The 18,931-nt window shown below is 45.6% G+C and overlaps 1 protein-coding gene and 1 long non-coding RNA gene across 2 annotated transcripts in view; one reads left to right on the plus strand and one right to left on the minus strand.

Annotated features, from left to right (window-relative positions):
- Positions 1 to 6,505: 6,505 nt before the first annotated feature.
- LOC113905315 lies at positions 6,506 to 12,068 on the minus strand. Its single transcript, XR_003514634.1, has 2 exons — positions 11,960 to 12,068; positions 6,506 to 6,867 (listed from the first exon to the last, which is right to left on the minus strand). It is a non-coding gene; the product is annotated as an uncharacterized LOC113905315 (long non-coding RNA).
- Positions 12,069 to 12,091: 23 nt separating this feature from the next.
- NUP160 (nucleoporin 160) overlaps positions 12,092 to 18,931 on the plus strand; it is a 44,319-nt gene continuing 37,479 nt past the window's right edge. Inside the window, exons 1-4 of the mRNA XM_027562354.1 lie at positions 12,092 to 12,218; positions 12,488 to 12,599; positions 16,600 to 16,810; positions 17,345 to 17,567. Of these exons, the coding sequence (XP_027418155.1) occupies positions 12,119 to 12,218; positions 12,488 to 12,599; positions 16,600 to 16,810; positions 17,345 to 17,567 (646 nt within the window). The 5' untranslated portion in view covers positions 12,092 to 12,118. The remainder of the gene's footprint in view (positions 12,219 to 12,487; positions 12,600 to 16,599; positions 16,811 to 17,344; positions 17,568 to 18,931) is intronic.

Below are 18,931 nucleotides of genomic sequence, written 5' to 3' on the forward strand. Positions count from 1 at the left end.
TAGCCTGCATTTGCAGACTACAGGCTGCTGGATTGTAGCTTTCTTCCTTCTAGTTTCTGCTCCCTGGTGGGTGACAGGCTGGTCTAGAAGCTTATGTAGGCTTCCTAGTGGAAAGAGCTGATGCCTGCTGATGGGTGGGTCACAGGTTGTGTGACTCTGAAGTCAATTTTGACTCAGGGAGGACACGTCAGTCCTCAGACCCCGGGAGCACCTGGGGTGGGCTCAGTTCTGAGCTTTGAAATTAAGGAGAGATGAAGCTGAAGATCCAGCCTCTCTCTGACTTTCAGACCACAGACACCAGAGCTTTAGTGCCAGGAAAGAACTTGAAGGTCAATGAGTGCAACACCCTCTCCTAAGTAACCGAGACAGAGATCTTGGGGGACTCAAGTGACTTGAGGGGACTTCCCAAGTGACAAGAGGTGAGCTGGGACAGAGCTAGACCTTGAACCCCGGTCTTCTACCGTCCAGCTGAGGTTCTTTCCAGTACTGTATCATCAATTTTGGAATTTAGAAAAGATCCTCCCTTTGCAACTACATTTTCCCGGCTGGTTCCCAGCTGGCTGCTCATCCTCAGATGATCCATCAGCCAAGAGCTGATGTGTGAGTGAATGTCTCCCATAGGATTCCACGAGGAGATACTCAGAGGCAGAGATCTGCATGCAGGACGTTTGCTGGAGAGTGCTCCCAGAACAAGCACCTTGAAGGGACAGAGAGGGGCAGGACAGGCAGAAAGAGAAGCTGAAGCCTCAGATATTTCCAGTCACTGCTCTGGAGTGCAGATGGTCCTTCAGGGTCATTCCAGATCCAACCCAGGGGGTGAGACCTTCACACTCCCCACACTGACCACTTGTTGGATGCAGGGGGCATAACCATAGGCCAGGCAGCTCCCTTTAGCTGACAGCAAAACTCAGTGAGCTAACATCAGGGTGTGCAGGGTTTCATTCGTTTTTGGAGACTCGAGGTGAGAATCTGTGTCTGCTTTTTGCAGCCTCTGGAGACTGACCACACTCATTGCCCATGGCCCCCTTTACATGCCAGTCATTTCATGTAACTCTGACCTTTCTTTGGTCCTCTCATCTTTCCAACCTCAGCAGGGACGTGTTCTCTCTTTTTAAGGACTATGTGATTAGACAGGGCCCACCTGCATGATCCAGGCTCGCCTTTCCATCTCTAGATCCTTACTGTACTCATACGTAGTACAAAGTCCTGCCATGTAAGGTCACAGGTTCCAGGGATAAGGAAGTAGACATATGGGGCGGGGGGCATTGTTCTGCCTGCCACAATATGAATTAAATATATTTATAAGAATACTTCATATGTTCATAGCAGCATTATTCATAGTAGCCAAAAAGTGAAAATAACCCAAATGTCCAGCAACTGATATCTGTGTATGTATGTGTGTATATATAATGTTGTTCAGCTGCCAAGTCCGACTTTTCAAGACCCCATGGAGTGCAGCACACCAGGCCTCCCTGTCCCTTACCATCTCCTGGAGTTTGCCCAAGTTCTTGCCCATTGAATCAGTGATGCCATCCAATCATTTCAGCCTCTGTCGCCCTCTTCTCAGCTTTCAATCCTTCCCACATTTAGGATCTTTTCCAATGAGTCAGCCCTTCACATCAGGTGACAAAAGGATTGGAGCTTCAGCTTCAGTATCAGTCCTTCCAAGGAGTATTCAGGGTTGATTTCCTTTAAGATTGACTGGTTTGATCTCCTTCCTGTCCAGGGGACTCAAGAGTCTTCTCCAACACCTCAGTTCAAAAGCATCAATTCTTCGGTGCTCAGCCTTCTTTACAGTCCAGTTCTCACATCCGTACATGACTACTGGAAACACCATAGCCTTGACTATCAGACGGTAACAGGCAGGAAGGCCAGGGGTTTCCAAATGGGGGAAATAGGCTGCAAATGTCAGACATTTCTTATCTCTCTCTTAAGCAGCAGGAGGAAACAAACTAGTGTTACATTTTTTCCCCTTTTCTATACAAATTTAAAAAAAGGTTTCTCTTAAAATTGTGTTGCCATAATGACACCTGGTTCTACCTGAGCTTAACTTTTCTCAAACCTTGAGCTAACCAATGCATTTTTCTTATGGAAATGTTTGTCTTAAGCTCTGTTAATGTGCTGTGTATTTACCCCAGACTCTGTCTTCAAGTTGGTTCCGGTTCTGCCTAAAGGCTCAGAACTGACTTGACAAACCAGTATGTGATACTCATGCATTGTTCTCCTAATCCATGTTAATGAAACTATGTATTTGTATGGAAATCTACCTTTCTTCAAGATTCATGTCAATCGTTTTATGGCCCAGGATGACTCACCTGGTGCCAAGGTTATTTCAAAATGCATCTTGTGGGTGAGGGGGCTGGTGCCATTCTCTGAGTTTTGAGACATTTCCTTTCTTTAATTAGCAGACTGCTAGTAGCTATGTAACATCCAGCTAAAGACTAGCGGGGGGGCACTCTTTCTGCCCCCTTCTGAACTCTATGTCAGAAGCTTTCTCTATCTCTTTTATACTTTAATAAAACTTTATTACACCAAAGCTCTGAGCGATGAAGCCTCGTCTCTGGCCCCAGATTGAATTCTTCTCCTCCAGAGGCCAAGAATCCCGGCGTCTTTTGTGGTTTAGCAACAACCTTTCAACTACACGGACCTCGGTTGGCAAAGTGCTGTCTTTGCTTTTCAATACATTGTCTAGGTTTGTCATAGCTTTCCTGCCAAGAAGCAACTGTCTTCTAATTCAGGGCTGCAGTCACCACCCACAGTGATTTTTAGAGCCCAAGAAGAAGGACTCTGTCACTGCTTCTACCTTCTCCCTTCTATCTGTCATGAAGTGATGCGACCCAATGCCATGATCTTCGTTTTTTAAATACTGAGTTTTAAGCCAGCTTTTTCACTCTCATTCCTCACCCTTACCAGAGGTTCTTTAGAAACAATAGTTAGAACCTTGTATGGAACAACTGACTGATTCAGGATTGAGAAAGGAGTATGACAAGACTGTTTATCGTCATCCTGTTTATTTAACTTACATGCAGAGCACATCATGTGAAATGCCGGGCTGGATGAGTTACAAGCTGGAATCAAGACTGCCTGGAGAAATATATAAATGTAGTATAGCTAAATTTATAGAAACCTACGTAGATTACCAGTTCCAAGGGCTGAGGGGGTGGAAATGGTCAATGACTTTTAGGGGTGATGAAAATGTTCCCAAATGAGATTGTGGTGACTGTTACACAACTATAGGAATATACCAAAGTCACTGAATGGCACAATTTAGAGGCGGGGATTTTACAGTATGTGAAGACTATCTTAAGAAAGTTGTGGGGCTTCCGTGGTGGTCCAGAGGTTAAGAGTCTGCCTTGCAGGGCAGGGGACACAGATTTGATCCCAGTCTGGGAAGATCCCACGTGCCTCAGAACAACTAAGCCCATGTGCCACAACTACTCAGCCTTCACTCTACAACCGAGAACCACAGCTACTGAAGCCGGCATGCCCTGGAGCCCTATAGCCTACAGCCGAGAACCACAACCACCGAAGCCGGTGTGCCCTGGAGCCCGTGCTCTGAAACAAGAGAAGCCACTGCAATGAGAAGCCCGAGCATCACAACCAGAGAAAGCCCACACAGGAACAAAGATTCAGCACAGCCAAAAAATAAATAAACAAAAAAATTATTTTAAAAAGTTGTTTAAAACTGCCTTACAGGGGATTCCCTGATGGTCCAGTGGTTAGGACTCCATGCTTTCACTGCCAAGGGCCCAGGTTCAATTCCTGGTTGGGGGACTAAGATCCTGCAAGCCTGGAAGTGCAGCCAAAAGAACAAAAGACGCCTTAGAAGTAATGTGTCTTTCATTTTATATCAAGACATTTAGGCATGAGCAACAGGGGTAGCCTAGCCTGGCCAACAGGATGCAAGCTGATCTCTAAACCCCATTCCAGACACACCCAGGAGAGTTCACGGATATGTTACAAATAACCACAGAGACTTTTTCAACTCCTGCATATGCACCCTGGGCACACAGTGGATACAAACTAACCACAGGGGCTTCCTCAAGTAAACTTAGGCAGCTAGGAGCCCACTAAGGGTTCACTAATATTCTATACGTACATACATCTGATTATAATAGACTGAATTATGGGAAGATATGCACAACAGAGTCTATAGTTATATAACTTGTAACTGTCAACTGGCCTTGAGCATATGCCCATTTCCTTTCTTGACTGGTGGTGGGTACAAGCCCTGTTTTGCACAGGACACAACCAAGAGGAGGAGACAGGAGGGATAAAAAGGGGGAAGCCAAGAGGGATGGGTAGGACAACTTCTTAAGGCGTAGAAAGTATTACAGGGTAGGGGTCGTCCATGTGGGCTGGAGTTGAGCCTTTAGGGACCCACCTTTCCAAACCCTAGTTAGTACTTGAATCCCTGGGGCTTATAGTGGCAGTCCCTCAGAGTCCTTCTGGGTCCTGGTTGACACCCTCCAAGCGTATTTCTTGTTGGAAGTGCCCAATGGCCATAGTGTAAGATAAGAAGCTTTGAATCTCTGGATCTAGAAAGAGGTCATTGACATAAACAAAAGGTCATCTCAGAAGCAGGCACTTTACATCTGGTTGTCCTTATTAGTGAGCAACACTAAGACTGAACTCTGGGTTAAGGTGATGCCAATGGACGGAAACTATATTTTTAACAAGCACTTCAGAAAAGTCATCTGCCTTACAGGGATAATACTACTTCACAAGGGATGTGATGAAAATGAAATTAGAACATGATATAATTAGTAAAATCATAAATAATGTCTCCTCCCAAGAAAGATGTCCACACCCTAACCCCTGGAACCTGTGGTTATGCTACCTGACGTGGCAAAAGGAACCTTGCAGACACGATTCAGTTTATGCATTTAGAGATGCAGAGATTAATTTGGATTATCTGGGTGAGCTCAACCTAACCACATGAGTCCTTAGATGCAGAGAACCTTTCTTGGAGATCAGAGACAGAGATGACATTGCTGGCTTTCAAGATGAAAGAAGGGTGTCAACAGCCAAAGAACATGCTGACCTCTAGAAGCTGGAAAAGACAAGGAAAGAGATTCTCTTTTTTGTCTCCAGAAAGAATATAGCCCTACAGACATCATCATATTAGGCCCATGAGACCCTGGTTGGACTTCTATAGAACTGTGAGATCAGAGTATTGTTTAAGCCACTAAATTACCACTAAATCTGCGGTAATTTGTTAATCAGCAATAGAAAATTCTTACCAAACAGCACAAAACTCAAGTTTCCCCATCCCATGGGTAAAAAAAGCACAGTTTTATTAAAAAAGAACAAATTCTACTGACTTCTGCACCCACCTACCCAGTCCTTGCTGAAGAGTCCCTCAAACTTCTGAGGGTTCTCAGGGGATCTCTATATTCATGAAATAATCTGCTTCTGAAATAATCCATTTCTAAACAGTACAAGTACTCTATCAACTGTTTAAAACTGCTAATAAACAGCAATGTCTTACTGTATAGCATGGGGAACTATATTCAATATCCTATGATGAACCATAACAGAAAAGAATAAGAATGAGCTTATAATAAATGAGCTTCCCTGGTGGTTCAGACAGTAAGGGATGCACCTGCAATGCCAGAGACCTAGGTTCCATTCCTGGGTCAGGAAGATCCCCTGGAGAAAGGAATAGCTACCCACTCCAGTATTCCTGTCTGGAGAATGCCATGGACAGAGGAGCCTGGTGGGTTACAGTCCACAGGGTCACAAAGAGTCAAGACATGACTGAGCAACTAAAACTTTTTTCATATGTATAAGTGAATCACTTTGCTGTATATCAGAAATTAGCACATTATAAATCAACTATACTTTAATAATTTTTTTAAAAAAGGGATTAAAATACTCCCCCCATAAAAGAGATGCTGTACTGGATAGGCTCCAGTCTCCTTTGGGGACCGCCCCTGCTACACTAGACCCCAGCTCTTGCCAGGGACTCATTCCACCCCTTTGATCACCAGATTTCTGGAAAGCCTTTAAATGGGCAAAACTGCTCTGGGGTCATTCATTTTGTGGGGGAGGGAATGCTGGCTCTCTCCGTGAGAGCAGTCTCAGTGCAGCATCTGTGAACCCTCAATGGTTCATAGAATTGGTAATAAACTTGGTCTCTTTCTCATTCTAGTCCCCCATGCTGCCTCCACAGGCCTCAGAGTTAAGTCCAGTGGGAGTGGGGAGGGAGATAAATCACACCACACCCAGAATGCTCCCCTCGCCACTACAGTTAGGTCCTATGGCATTAGGCAGTAACAGGTTCCTTCTCTCCCAAAGCAAGTTTGTTTCCCAAGACTCTTTTCAGTCCCCTGGCAAACAGGTTTGAAGAACAAGAAGTGAAAGGCAGTGAAAAGGTGACTGGAACAGTGGACTCCAGGTGGGATGGAGGGGCTGCACTGCTAGAGTGGGTGTTCTGGTGTTACTGAAAGGAGTTTGCAAGGCCCGGCTGCTTGCCGCTCAAAAGACAACAAATAGGCCAGGATGGCAGAAAGGAAAGTTTGCTTTATTTCAGATTCTGGCAACTGTTGGGGGAGGGTAGCAGACATCTGTCCAAAGGCCAACTCCCCCGACCCCCTCCACGAGAATGGGGTGAGAGCTTTTATAGACAGAGGGGGGCGGTGGCTATATGCAGAAACAGCACAGTCATCTCTAACAGTCATCTTCAGATTGGTCATCAGTGGTCTGACCAGCATCATCTTGATTGTTTTCAGTACCATTAATCTTCAGGTCCAGGGTCCCTTTGTTCTCATTTCTTTGTGGCCAATTCTTGGAATTGTGGCAACTCATGTCCTGGGTACGGTCTGGTCATTGTGTCGTTAACTTCTCCACCTGGTGTTTTAGTATCTGTAAGACAGCTCACAGGATATGGCTCAGAATAGTTAGCCCTTGAGAAAGAACTAAAGGTCCTTGACTATGCTTAACAACTACATTGTTATTTAGTCTCCTTTAACTGTTTTCCTTTGTTTCTGCGTTTCTCACTTCTCTGATTAAACTTATTTTTTGACTAAAGTTTTTCACAGTCAAAAGGCAGGCACAGGACATAGTTGGGGGGGAGGCAGGCTATGGTAAGGAACATAGGGTCCTGCTCCATCTCACTAGCAGGAGTGAGCTGGAAAAACAGTGGAGAGCAGTTAGAACAAAGGAATGAAACAGGGAATGCCAGTGAAGGGTTGCGGCCACTGTTAACAAGAAACAACAGAAGTGCTTAACAAATGTTAACTAGCAGGGGACAAAAATACCTTTTTCCCCTGCAAAGGACTATTTCCCCCCCAATAGATCCCAATTCCCTCCACAGAACATCTACTCTGCCCTGTGCTGTGTTCAGCTGTCTCACTCTTGTGACTCCATCAGTTCAGCTCAGTTGTCATGTCTAACTCTTTGCGACCCCATGGACTGCAGCACACCAGGCTTCCCTGACCATCACCAACTCCCAGAGCTTACTCAAACCCATGTCCATTGAATCAATCATGCCATCCAACCATCTTACCCTCTGTCATCCCCTTTTCCTCCTTCCTTCAATCTTTCCCAGCATCAGGGTCTTATCCAGAGTCAGCTCTTCCCATCAGGTGGCCAAACTACTGGAGCTGCAGCTTCAGCATCAGTCCTTCCAATGAACACCCAGGGCTGATCTCCTTTAGGATGGACTGGTTGGATCTCCTTGCAGTCCAAGGGACTCTCAAGAGTCTTCTCCAACACCACAGTTCAAAAGCATCAATTCTTCAGCGCTCAGCTTTCTTCACAGTCCAACTCGCACATCCACACATGACTACTGGAAAAACCATAGCCTTGACTAGACGGACCTTTGTTGGCAAAATATCTCTGCTTTTTAATATGCTGTCTAGGTTGGTCATAGCTTTTCTTCCAAGGAGCAAGCGCCTTTTAATTTCATGGCTGCAGTCACCATCTGCAGTGATTCTGGAGCCCCCCAAAATAAAGTCTGTCACTGTTTCTATTGTTTCCCCATCTATTTGCCATGAAGGGATGGGACCGGATGCCATGAGCTTCATTTTTTGAATGTTGAGTTTTAAGCCAACTTTTTCACTCTCCTCTTTCACTTTCATCAAGAGGCTCTTTTTCTTTGCTTTCTGCCATAAGGGTGGTGTCATCTGCATATCTGAGGTTATTTATATTTCTCCTAGAAATCTTGATTCTAGCTTGTGCTTCATCCAGCCCAGCATTTCGCATGATGTACTCTGCATGTAAGTTAAATAAGCCAGATGACAAAACAAAGCCTTGACCTATTCCTTTCCCAATTTTGAACCAGTTGTTTGTTCCATGTCTGGTTCTAACTGCTGCTTCTTGACCTGCATACAGATTTTTCAGGAGACAGGTAAGGTGGACCTTACCCCATGGACTTAGCCCATTGTGATCCCATGGACAACCTTACCCCATTGTGAACCCATGGACTTATCCCACTGTGACCCCATGGACAACCTTACCCCATTGTGACCCTATGGACTGCAGCAAATCAGGATCTTCTGCCCATAGAATTCTCTAGGCAAGAATACTGGAGTGGGTTGCCATGTCTTCCTCCAGGGGATCTTCCCAACCCAGGGATGGAACCCTTACCTCCTTGCATTGCAGGTGGATTCTTCACCCCTGAGCCACTGGGTAAGCCCCTACTCTGCGCTACATATGACTAAAGCTGGAGTATCTTCCAAACACCCAAATCACAAATGGAAGAAACAGCAAATTCCTTTCACCTATGCAAGTGAGCAGCATTTATGTAATTCCAGCAGGGAGCAGCATCAATATTTACCTGAATACATTCAGTTCAGTTCAGTTCAGTCGCTCAGTCATGTCCGACTCTTTGCGACCCCATGAATCGCAGCACACCAGGTTTCCCCGTCCATCACCGACTCCCGGAGTTCACCCAAACTCATGTCCATCGAGTCAGTGATGCCATCCAGCCATATCATCCTCTGTCATCCCCTTCTCCTCCTGCCCCAAATCCCTCCCAGCATCAGGGTCTTTTCCAATGAGTCAACTCTTCGCATGAGGTGGCCAAAGTACTGGAGTTTCAGCTTCAGCATCAGTCCTCCCAATGAACACCCAGGACTGATCTCCTTTAGGATAGACTGGTTGGATCTCCTTGCAGTCCAAGGGACTCTCAAGAGTCTTCTTCAACACCACAGTTCAAAAGCATCAATTCTTCAGCACTCAGCTTTCTTCACAGTCCAACTCTCACATCCATACATGACCGCTGGAAAAACCATAGCCTTGACTAGATGGACCTTTGTTGGCAAAGTAACATCTCTGCTTTTCAATATGCTATCTAGGTTGATCAGAACTTTCCTTCCAAGAAGTAAGCATCTTTTAATTTCATGGCTGCAATCACCATCTGTAGTGATTTTGGAGCCCAAAAAAATAAAGTCTGACACTGTTTCTACTGTTTCCCATCTATTTCCCATAAAGTGATGGGACCAGATGCCATGATCTTCGTTTTCTGAATGTTGAGCTTTAAGCCAACTTTTTCACTCTCCACTTTCACTTTCATCAAGAGGCTTTTTAGTTCTTCACTTTCTGCCATAAGGGTGGTGTCATCTGCATATCTGAGGTTACTGATATTTCTCCCGGCAATCTTGATTCCAGCTTGTGCTTCTTCCAGCCCAGCGTTTCTCATGATGTACTCTGCATATAAGTTCAATAAGCAGGGTGACAATATGCAGCCTTGACGTACTCCTTTTCCTATTTGGAACCAGTCTGTTGTTCCGTGTCCAGTTCTAACGGTTGCTTCCTGACCTGAATATAGGTCTCTCAAGAGGCAGGTCAGGTGGTCTGGTATTCCCATCTCTTTCAGAATTTTCCACAGTTTATTGTGATCCACACAGTCAAAGGCTTTGGCATAATCAATAAAGCAGAAATAGATGTTTTTCTGGAACTCTCTTGCTTTTTTGATGATCCAGCGGATGTTGGCAATTTGATCTCTGGTTCCTCTGCCTTTTTTAAAACCAGCTTGAACATCTGGAAGTTCACAGTTCATGTACTGCTGAAGCCTGGCTTGGAGAATTTTGAGCATTACTTTACTAGTGTGTGAGATGAGTACAATTTTGCAGTAGTTTGAGCATTCTTTGGCATTGCCTTTCTTTAGGATTGGAATGAAAACTGACCTTTTCCAGTCCTGTGGCCACTGCTGAGTTTTCCAAGTTTGCTGGCATATTGAGTGCAGCACTTTCATAGCATCAGCTTTCAGGATTTGAAATAGCTCAACTGGAATTCCATCACCTCCACTAGCTTTGTTCGTAGTGATGCTAAGGCCCACCTGACTTCACATTCCAGGATGTCTGGCTCTAGGTCAGTGATCACACCATCGTGATTATCTGGGTCATGAAGATCTTTTTTGTACAGTTCTTCTGTGTATTCTTGCCACCTCTTCTTAATATCTTCTGCTTCTGTTAGGTCCATACCATTTCTGTCCTTTATCGAGCCCATCTTTGCATGAAATGTTCCCTTGGTATCTCTAATTTTCTTGAAGAGATCTCTAGTCTTTCCCATTCTGTTGTTTTCCTCTATTTCTTTGCACTGATCACTGAGGTAGGTTTTCTTATCTCTTCTTGCTATTCTTTGGAACTCTGCATTCAGATGCTTATATCTTTCCTTTTCACTTCTCTTCTTTTCAAAGCTATTTGTAAGGCCTCCTCAGACAGCCATTTTGCTTTTTTGCATTTCTTTTCCATGGGGATGGTCTTAATCCCTGTGTCCTGTACAATGTCACGAACCTCCATCCATAGTTCATCAGGCACTCTGTCTATCAGATCTAGTCTCTTAAATCTATTTCTCACTTCCACTGTATAACCATAAGGGATTTGATTTAGGTCATACCTGAATGGTCTAGTGATTTTCCCTACTTTCTTCAATTTAAGTCTGAATTTGGCAATAAGGAGTTCATGATCTGAGCCACAGTCAGCTCCTGGTCTTGTTTTTGCTGACTGCATAGAGCTTCTTCATCTTTGGCTGCAAAGAATATAATTAATCTGATGTCGGTGTTGATCATCTGGTGATGTCCATGTACAGAGTCTTCTCTTGTGTTGTTGGAAGAGGGTGTTTGCTATGACCAGTGCATTCTCTTGGCAAAACTCTAATAGCCTTTGCCCTGCTTCATTCCGTATTCCAAGGCCAAATTTGCCTGTTACTCTAGGTGTTTCTTGACTTCCTACTTTTGCATTCCAGTCCTCTATAATGAAAAGAACATCTTTTTGGGGTGTTAGTTCTAAAAGGTCTTGCAGGTCTTCATAGAACCATTCAACTTCAGCTTCTTCAGCGTTACTGGTTGGGGCACAGGCTTGGATTACTGTGATATTGAATGGTTTGCCTTGGAAACGAACAGAGATCATTCTGTCGTTTTTGAGATTGCATCCAAGTACTGCATTTCGGACTCTTGTTGACCATGATGGCTACTCCATTTCTTCTAAGGGATTCTTGCCCACAGTAGTAGATATAATGGTCATCTGAGTTAAATTCACCCATTCCAGATGGGTGAATACCAGAATACATTACGGTTCATTACACAAAAATACTCGTATACAGTCTCTCAGAAAAATTCCAACACAAAAGGACACTCTGCCCTTCACTGCCCCCGCCCCCATCACCCACCATCCCATCCCAAGGCTCGCTTAAGGGTGAATAAAAGGAGACAGAGCGGAGATGCACTGACAGACACTACGACGCAGGGAGAGGTGACCGCAAGCTCGAAACCCAGCAGAGGGCGCCCGTCTGCCGGGCCTCCCTGGACCTCGCCCCTCGCGGCAGGATGAGACCCTAGGCCCGCGCCGGCGTTTTTAAAATGGAAACAAACCCGGCCACGCCCCCTGCCCCGAGGCCGCCGGGAAAATGGCGCCGCCCCTTGGGGCGTCCTAGTCGGCCACGCAAAGGTTTCCTCAGGTGGAGTCCGCAGGCTTCCCCTAGCCCCTTCTCCCTCGGCTCCCTCCCTGCGCACCTGGTCTCCAGCTAACTCGGTGGACGCCTCACAACGCAGGATCCGGCGGCCCTCGACCTCTCCGGGCTTCTCCACCTGCCCGCCTGCTCCTCCCCCGGAAGTGACGACACCCGCCCGGCCCTGCTGGTGTCCCGTCGGGCCTCGCGGCGGCGCGGGAAGATGGCGGCGGCGGGAGCCGTGGAACGGAGCTTCGTGGAGGTCGTCGGCGCTGAGCGCGAAAGGCCGAGGCACTTTCGGGAGTTCACTGTTTGCGGCATTGGTACGGCAGCATCCCAGCAGAGCGCGACCGAACCTTCCCCTCGGGCCTCTCCTGTGGATTCCTCAATCCCTAACCCCCCCATTACCCTTCTGAGCCCACATGCCTATTAGCACAGGAATCAGAGCTACCTTAGTGTCCTGCTGCCTTCTCTTTCCTCCCCTTTCATTCTGTATGGACTCTCAGTCCGTCCTCCTCTGCTTTCTCAGCGACCTCAGTCCGTGTCATCCCCAGAGAACCACGTGTGCAGGCTGACCACTGACCTTTTGCAGGAACTGCAAATGCAGCGGCCGGAGCCGTGAAATATGGTGAGAGCGCGGGAGGCTTCTACTATGTGGAAAGTGGCAAGTTGTTCTCTGTCACCAGGAACAGATTCATTCATTGGTGAGTGCTGTGTTTGGCAAACCCTCTGGAAGGTCGGGTCGTTCGGCGGCTGAATTTGCGTGTCTGACCCTAAGGTGTCATTCATTTTCCGAGTGGTTGTAGACAGGAAAAGAAAAAAAGCCTGCTTTCTGTTTATGTCTTAATCAGTGGATAATTAAGGAGACCCAGAGTTCTGGAAGAGGTACCCTACCAGGCAACACTAAAAGCAGAAGAAATGTAGCATAGGGGCTAAAGCCCCAAAGACCAGTTTTAAAACATGAGCCCATTATGTGTTTGTAGTGCTTTACATTCATTCTATGAATGAAGCTTCCTTCATTCTATGAATGTTTGAGCCTTTACTTGTCAGGCACTGGTAGGTGTCCTGGGGACAAAATGACTAACAAAAACAATCACCGTTTTCATCATGCAGGGTGTGGCAGTGTAAGAGAAGTGGACCTACCTTTCATGGGGCAGTTTTGAGAAGGAAAAAGGCGTTAAACTAATGTTCATACATAGGTATATCAATACAGATTTTTCATTCTTGCCTCAGAGGAGAAGAATAGGGCTTTGAGAGGCTAATGGGAAGACCAAGTGTTATTGGTGGGGCTGGAAAGGCCTAAAGTAAGTCACATTTCACCTGAGATTGGAAGGGGGAAAGGTTAGCCAGGCAAGGTGTTGCGGGAGAGGGCATTTGAGCAAGTGGGATCACTATCTCCAAAATCCATGAGGTGAAAAGAATTTGACAGGTTTGAGGAACTGACTAAAGATCTATGCGGCTTAACTGCAAATGGGCAAAATGGATAAGGACATGAGAGATGCTGAGACTAGGTAGCTAGGCCGGACTCATGAAGGACCTCAGGCTGTGCTTGGTCTTTGTTCTGGTGCACCGGCTTCTCATTACGGCGGCTTCTCTTGTTGCAGAGCGCAGGCTCTAGAGCATGGGCTTAGGTAGTGCATAGCATGTGGAATCTTCCTAGGCCAGGGATCGAACTGGTGTCCCAAGAGTTGGCAAGCAGATTCTTAACCACTAGACTACCAGGGAAGCCCCAAGATATGTGAATTTTATCCTGAGTATGTTGAGCAGTCACTGAAAGTCTGTAAAGGATTACTAACATGATCAAATGGAGAAGGAAATGGCAACCCACTCCAGTGTTCTTGCTTGGAGAATCCCAGGGACAGGGGAGCCTGGTGGGCTGCCATCTATGGGGTCGCAGAGTTGGACATGACTGAAGTGACTTGGCAACATGATCAAAATCACATTTTAAAATAATCAGTCTGCTTTGTGTAAAGTAGATTTGGGATGGATGGGTAAAATACAAAAGAACAGTTTGCTTTTATGATGGACAAAGTAAGACATGTTGGTGACTCAGCTGTGGGAGTGGCTAGAAAAACAGAAATAGATGGATTCGAGATACACTTAGAGGGTAGCTTCATTAGGACCAGGTGATAGACTGACTACTGGATAAAGGATGGTAGGGAAAAGGAGGGAGCAAGGACAAGTTCCTGTCTTTTGGTGTGACTGACCAGATATCCTGCAGAAGGATTGCCATCTTCTGAGATATAGAAGGTGGGTTTTGGACAGATGTTAAGTCATTCTTTTAGATGTGCTATTAAGGTGTCTGTGTAGTTGCTCTTTGACAGTGTCAAGTAGGCATTGAACTTTATAGGCTCAGAAGAAAGACCTATGTTAGAGGTGCAAATCTCATTGATTTCAGAAATATTTTTGAGTGCCTAATATGTTCCGACGCTAGAGCTAAAGAATCCACCTGCCAGTACAGGGGACACAAGAGATGTAAGTTCCATCCCTAGGTCAGGAAAATCCCCTAGAGGAGGGCATGGCAACCCACTGCAATATTCTTGCGTGGAGAATCCCATGGACAGAGGATCCTGGCAAGCTATGTAGGGCTTTGGGTTGCAAAGAGTCAGACTGAAGTGACTTTGCACACACACAATGTGTTCCAGTGGACGTTTAGGGACTGGGAACACAGCAGGGAACAGAGCAGACAGTCCTTGCTCTCAGAGGGAGCTGATCAACAACAGTAAACCCAAAAAACAGTAGTTCATCAGGTAATACGTGGGATGGAGAACAGGGAAGGGAGAAGGGGAATTATTACGTTTAATATTTCACATAGGGTAGTTGGGCAAGACTCAGTGATAAGTTAACATTTGAGCAGAGGAAATAAGGGTACCCAAGGGATGAGATTTCAGGTAGAGCCTTCGAAGAAAAAGGGCAAAAATGCTGAGACAGGAGCTTCTGTGTTGTTTTCAAAGAATGGCAAAGGGCCAGAAGTCTGCCTCTTGGGAGAATGAAGGATAGAGGAATAAGGTAACCAAGGGGCAGATTGGGGCTTTGTCAGTTATTTCAAGGCTGTGACTTTTACTTTGAGTGAGAGGAGGGTTTTAAATGAAGAAGTATTATGAATAACAGTGTTTTTAAAAGATTGCTTGTCTGCTGTGTTGAGAACAGAGTGTAGTAGGAAGGGGTGGGAGCAGGGAGACCAATTAGAGGTTGGTGCCACAATCCACACAAAAGACAATGGCTTAAAATGAGTTTGGTATTGTTAGAGGCTGTGAGAAACATTCTAATAGTGGATATGTTTTACAGGTGATTTTGTTAGAATTTAGTATCGGATCAGATGTAGGGTATATTGAAAGAAAAAATTCAAGGGTGAGCCCCATATTTTTTGGCTTGAGCAACTGGAAGTTATAGAGACGCCATCCATGAGTTGGAAGAAAGTGCAGGTGAAGCAGATGTTTTTTCTGGTTTGCCGGGTCCAGGAATTCTGTTTCGGACAGGTGTAGTTTGAGATCCCTGATACACGAGTGCACGTTTGAGGCAGTAGTCAGGTGGGTGGAGAGTGTGGGCTGAATAAGATACAGATTTAGAAATTGTTGCCAGTCAGAGCTGGTAAACCAAAGGGGATCGCCTGTAGCCGCGGTCCGCAGGCTTCGTGGCGCCAAGGGCCAGTTGCGTGGAGACCGTTTTCCCACAGACCTGGGGTGGGGGACCGGTTTCAGAACGATTCCGGCACGTTACATCGGCTGTGCCCTTGGTTACTGTGACATCAGCTCCACCTCAGATCATGAGGCGTTAGATCCCAGAGGCGGAAGCCCGCTGACACAGAGAGGACATTCAGGTGGTGCGGTAGATGAGATGGTGCTGGTTAGGACACTCCCAGCATGGTGCTGTCTGTGGTTCCGAAGCTACCACATAGCAGAGTTGTACGTGAGGATGAGTCTACCCTGCTTCCTAGCAGGAGGAAGCTTTAGAAGGGAAACACCCACATGTATAAGATCACTGTAGTTTGATGCTATAGTAATTATATGTAGAGGCCACATTACACTATAAGGTGTGAGTGTGTGCTGTGGATTTTAATCCTGCTGCTAAGTTGCTGCTAAGTCATGTCAGTTGTGTCCGACTCTGCGACCCCATGGACTGTAGCCTACTAGGCTCTCCATCCATGGGATTTTCCAGGCAAGAGTACTGGAGTGGGTTGCATCCTAGTGGAGTTTAATTGAATTGACTATTGTTCTAAAGGTTTCCCAGGTGGCGCTAGTGGTAAAGAACGTGTCTGCCAATGGGGGAGACAAAATAGACCTGGGTTCAATCCCTGGGTCAGGAAGATCCCCGCTGGAGGAGGGCATGGCAACCCACTCCAGTATTCTTGCCTGGAGAATCCCGGGAACAGTGGAGCCTGGAGGGCTGCAGTCCATAGGGTTGCAAAGAGTCTGAACTAACTGAAGCAACTTAACACTTTGTTCTAAACATACTATCAAGTTTGGAAATGTCTCCATTTAACAGAGAGTCATATAATAATAGTTGAATTGTATATAATACTGTGTTTTGTAGACTATACAATGTGGTTTGGAATGGCAGAATTGATTTGAGTTTGCTTATCCAAAATTTTTGAATTAGGAGAGTTCACCTGAAAACTATTGTCATACATTTCCATGCAACAATCAGAAAGAAAAGCGTAAACTCTTTTTTTTGTGGTTTTTTACAAATGCCTCTTTTTAATAGGAAAACCTCTGGAGATACATTGGAGCTGGTGGAAGAGTCATTGGACATAAATCTGTTGAATAATGCAGTTCGCCTCAAATTCCAAAACTGCGTCCTTCTACCCGGAGGAGTTCATGTCTCTGAGACTCAGAATCACGTGATAATCTTGATATTAACCAATCAGACAGTGCATAGGTTGCTTTTACCACACCCTTCCCGGATGTATAGGAGTGTGAGTTGGTTAAGTATAATGTCCTTTATTTCTCAAGTTACTCAGTCACAAATTTAGTATTAGAGCAGTGTCCTTTGGAATTGAAGGAAGGGTAGATTCCTTGCCAGCCCTAACCAAGCACACGTTCATGCTGTTATTGTTTATCCCTAAGTCATGATCGGCTCTTTTGCGACCCTATGGAGTATAGCCCGCCAGGCTCCTCTGTCCATGGAGTTGCCCAGGCAGGAATACTGGAGTGGGTTGCCATTTCCACCTCCAGGGGATCTTCTCCACCCAGGGATCGACCCCACATCTCCTGCACTGCAGGCAGATTCTTAACTGAGGAGCCACTGGGGAAGCCTCATACTTTCCTAGTTACTATTTTAAATGATCAAATACATTTTAAGTTGCAAAAATAGTTTCATTAAAAAGAACAGCTTCCTTTTTCAACTCAACAATTTTTTTACTTTAAAAACATTGATAGCAATTGGGAGGAACTGAGCAAAATTCGTTTATTTTGATTTTAACAGATTTTTCTTTTTCATTTCTCCACAGGAGTTGGCAATTGAAAGTCAGATGCAGTCAATATTCACTGACATTGGAAAAGTTGATTTTAGGGATCCTTGCAACTATCAGCCGATCCCATCAGTGCCTGGCCTCTCCCCTGGTTCTGCCACCTCAGCAGCCTGGCTGAGCAACGATGGGGAGGCTCTGTTTGCTCTGCCATCTGCCTCTGGGGGAATCTTTGTTCTTAAACTACCTCCTTATGACATACCTGGTAAGAATGGGAATGCAGCATGGATTTAATTTTAAACAAATACTGGCATTAAGATGGACGTTAGAAGTCCAAGGCTGTTATCCAGTGCAGGAACTGCTTCCAAACCACCCTAAAATGGTTCTTCATTATTGCTTGCCTAATGAGTCCCTAGCACTTACAGTTTTTCCCAAGAGGGTGGGATTTTATACAGTGAATGAGAAACTGCAGCTTACTGGAATGTAGGAAAACAGGTGGCTGTAAGGTGGCCTATTCTAAGGCCTTTAGTAGGGATGAGTTGACTGATGTCTATTTTCAGTTTGAGGTGCTGTAACTAAAATAAGTTTACCTGAAACAAGGAAGCTCAGTGCTGCTACCATGCTCCAGGTTACCACCTTCTCTTACCTGAACTATTGCATTTGCTTCCTAATTATCTTCCCAGATCTGTCCTTAGCCCTCTGCAGAAACTTCTCAGGCAGACCAAGACATTTAAAACCTACGTTGAGTCATGCCATTCCACTGCTCGAAGCCCTCGGGTCAGGGCTGTTCTTCATCTCACTCCAATAAACCCAGCGTCCTATGGCAACGCCCCGCTGCCTCTCTAACTGCATCTTCTCATTCTTTCTCCCCTCCTTCTCCAAACCAGCCACATGTCTTCTGGCAGTTCCTTGAACATACCAGGCGCATCTGCCTAAGGGCTTTGGTGGTGTTCAGTAGCTCAGTTGTGTCTGACTCTGCGACCCAATGGACTGCATCGCACCGGGCTTCCCGGTCCTTCACCATCTTCCAGTGCTTGCTCACACTCATTTCCGTTGAGTCAGTGATGCCGTCCAACCATCTCGTCCTCTGTTGTCCCCTTCTGCCTTCAATCTTTCCCAGCATCAGGGTGGTTGTTTTCCAGTGAGTCGGCTCTTCACATCTGGTGGCCAAAGGATTGGAGCTTCAGTTTCAGCATCAGTCCTTCTGATGAATATTCAGGATTGATTTCCTTTAGGATTGACTGGTTTGATCTCCTTCGATCATCCAAGGGGCTCTCAAGAGTCTTCTCCAACACAGTTAAAAAGCATAAATTCCTCAGTGCTCTGCCTTCTTTATGTTCCATTCGCAAATCCATGCATGACTACTGGAAGAACTATAGCTCTGACTATACAGATCTTTGTCAGCACAGTAATGTCTCTGCTTTTTAATACGCTGTCTAGGTTGATCATAGCTTTTCTTCCAAGGAGTAAGCATCTTTTAACTTCATGGCTTTAGTCACTGACCTCAGTGATTCTGGAGCCCAAGAAAATAAAGTCTGTCGCTGTTTCCATTGTTTCCCCATCTGTTTGCCATGAAGTGGTGGGACCAGATGCCATGATCTTAGTATTTTGAATGTTGAATTTTAAGCC

Source organism: Bos indicus x Bos taurus, chromosome 15, assembly GCF_003369695.1.
Source record: "Bos indicus x Bos taurus breed Angus x Brahman F1 hybrid chromosome 15, Bos_hybrid_MaternalHap_v2.0, whole genome shotgun sequence".
In the NCBI taxonomy this organism is placed as follows: Eukaryota; Metazoa; Chordata; class Mammalia; order Artiodactyla; family Bovidae; genus Bos; species Bos indicus x Bos taurus.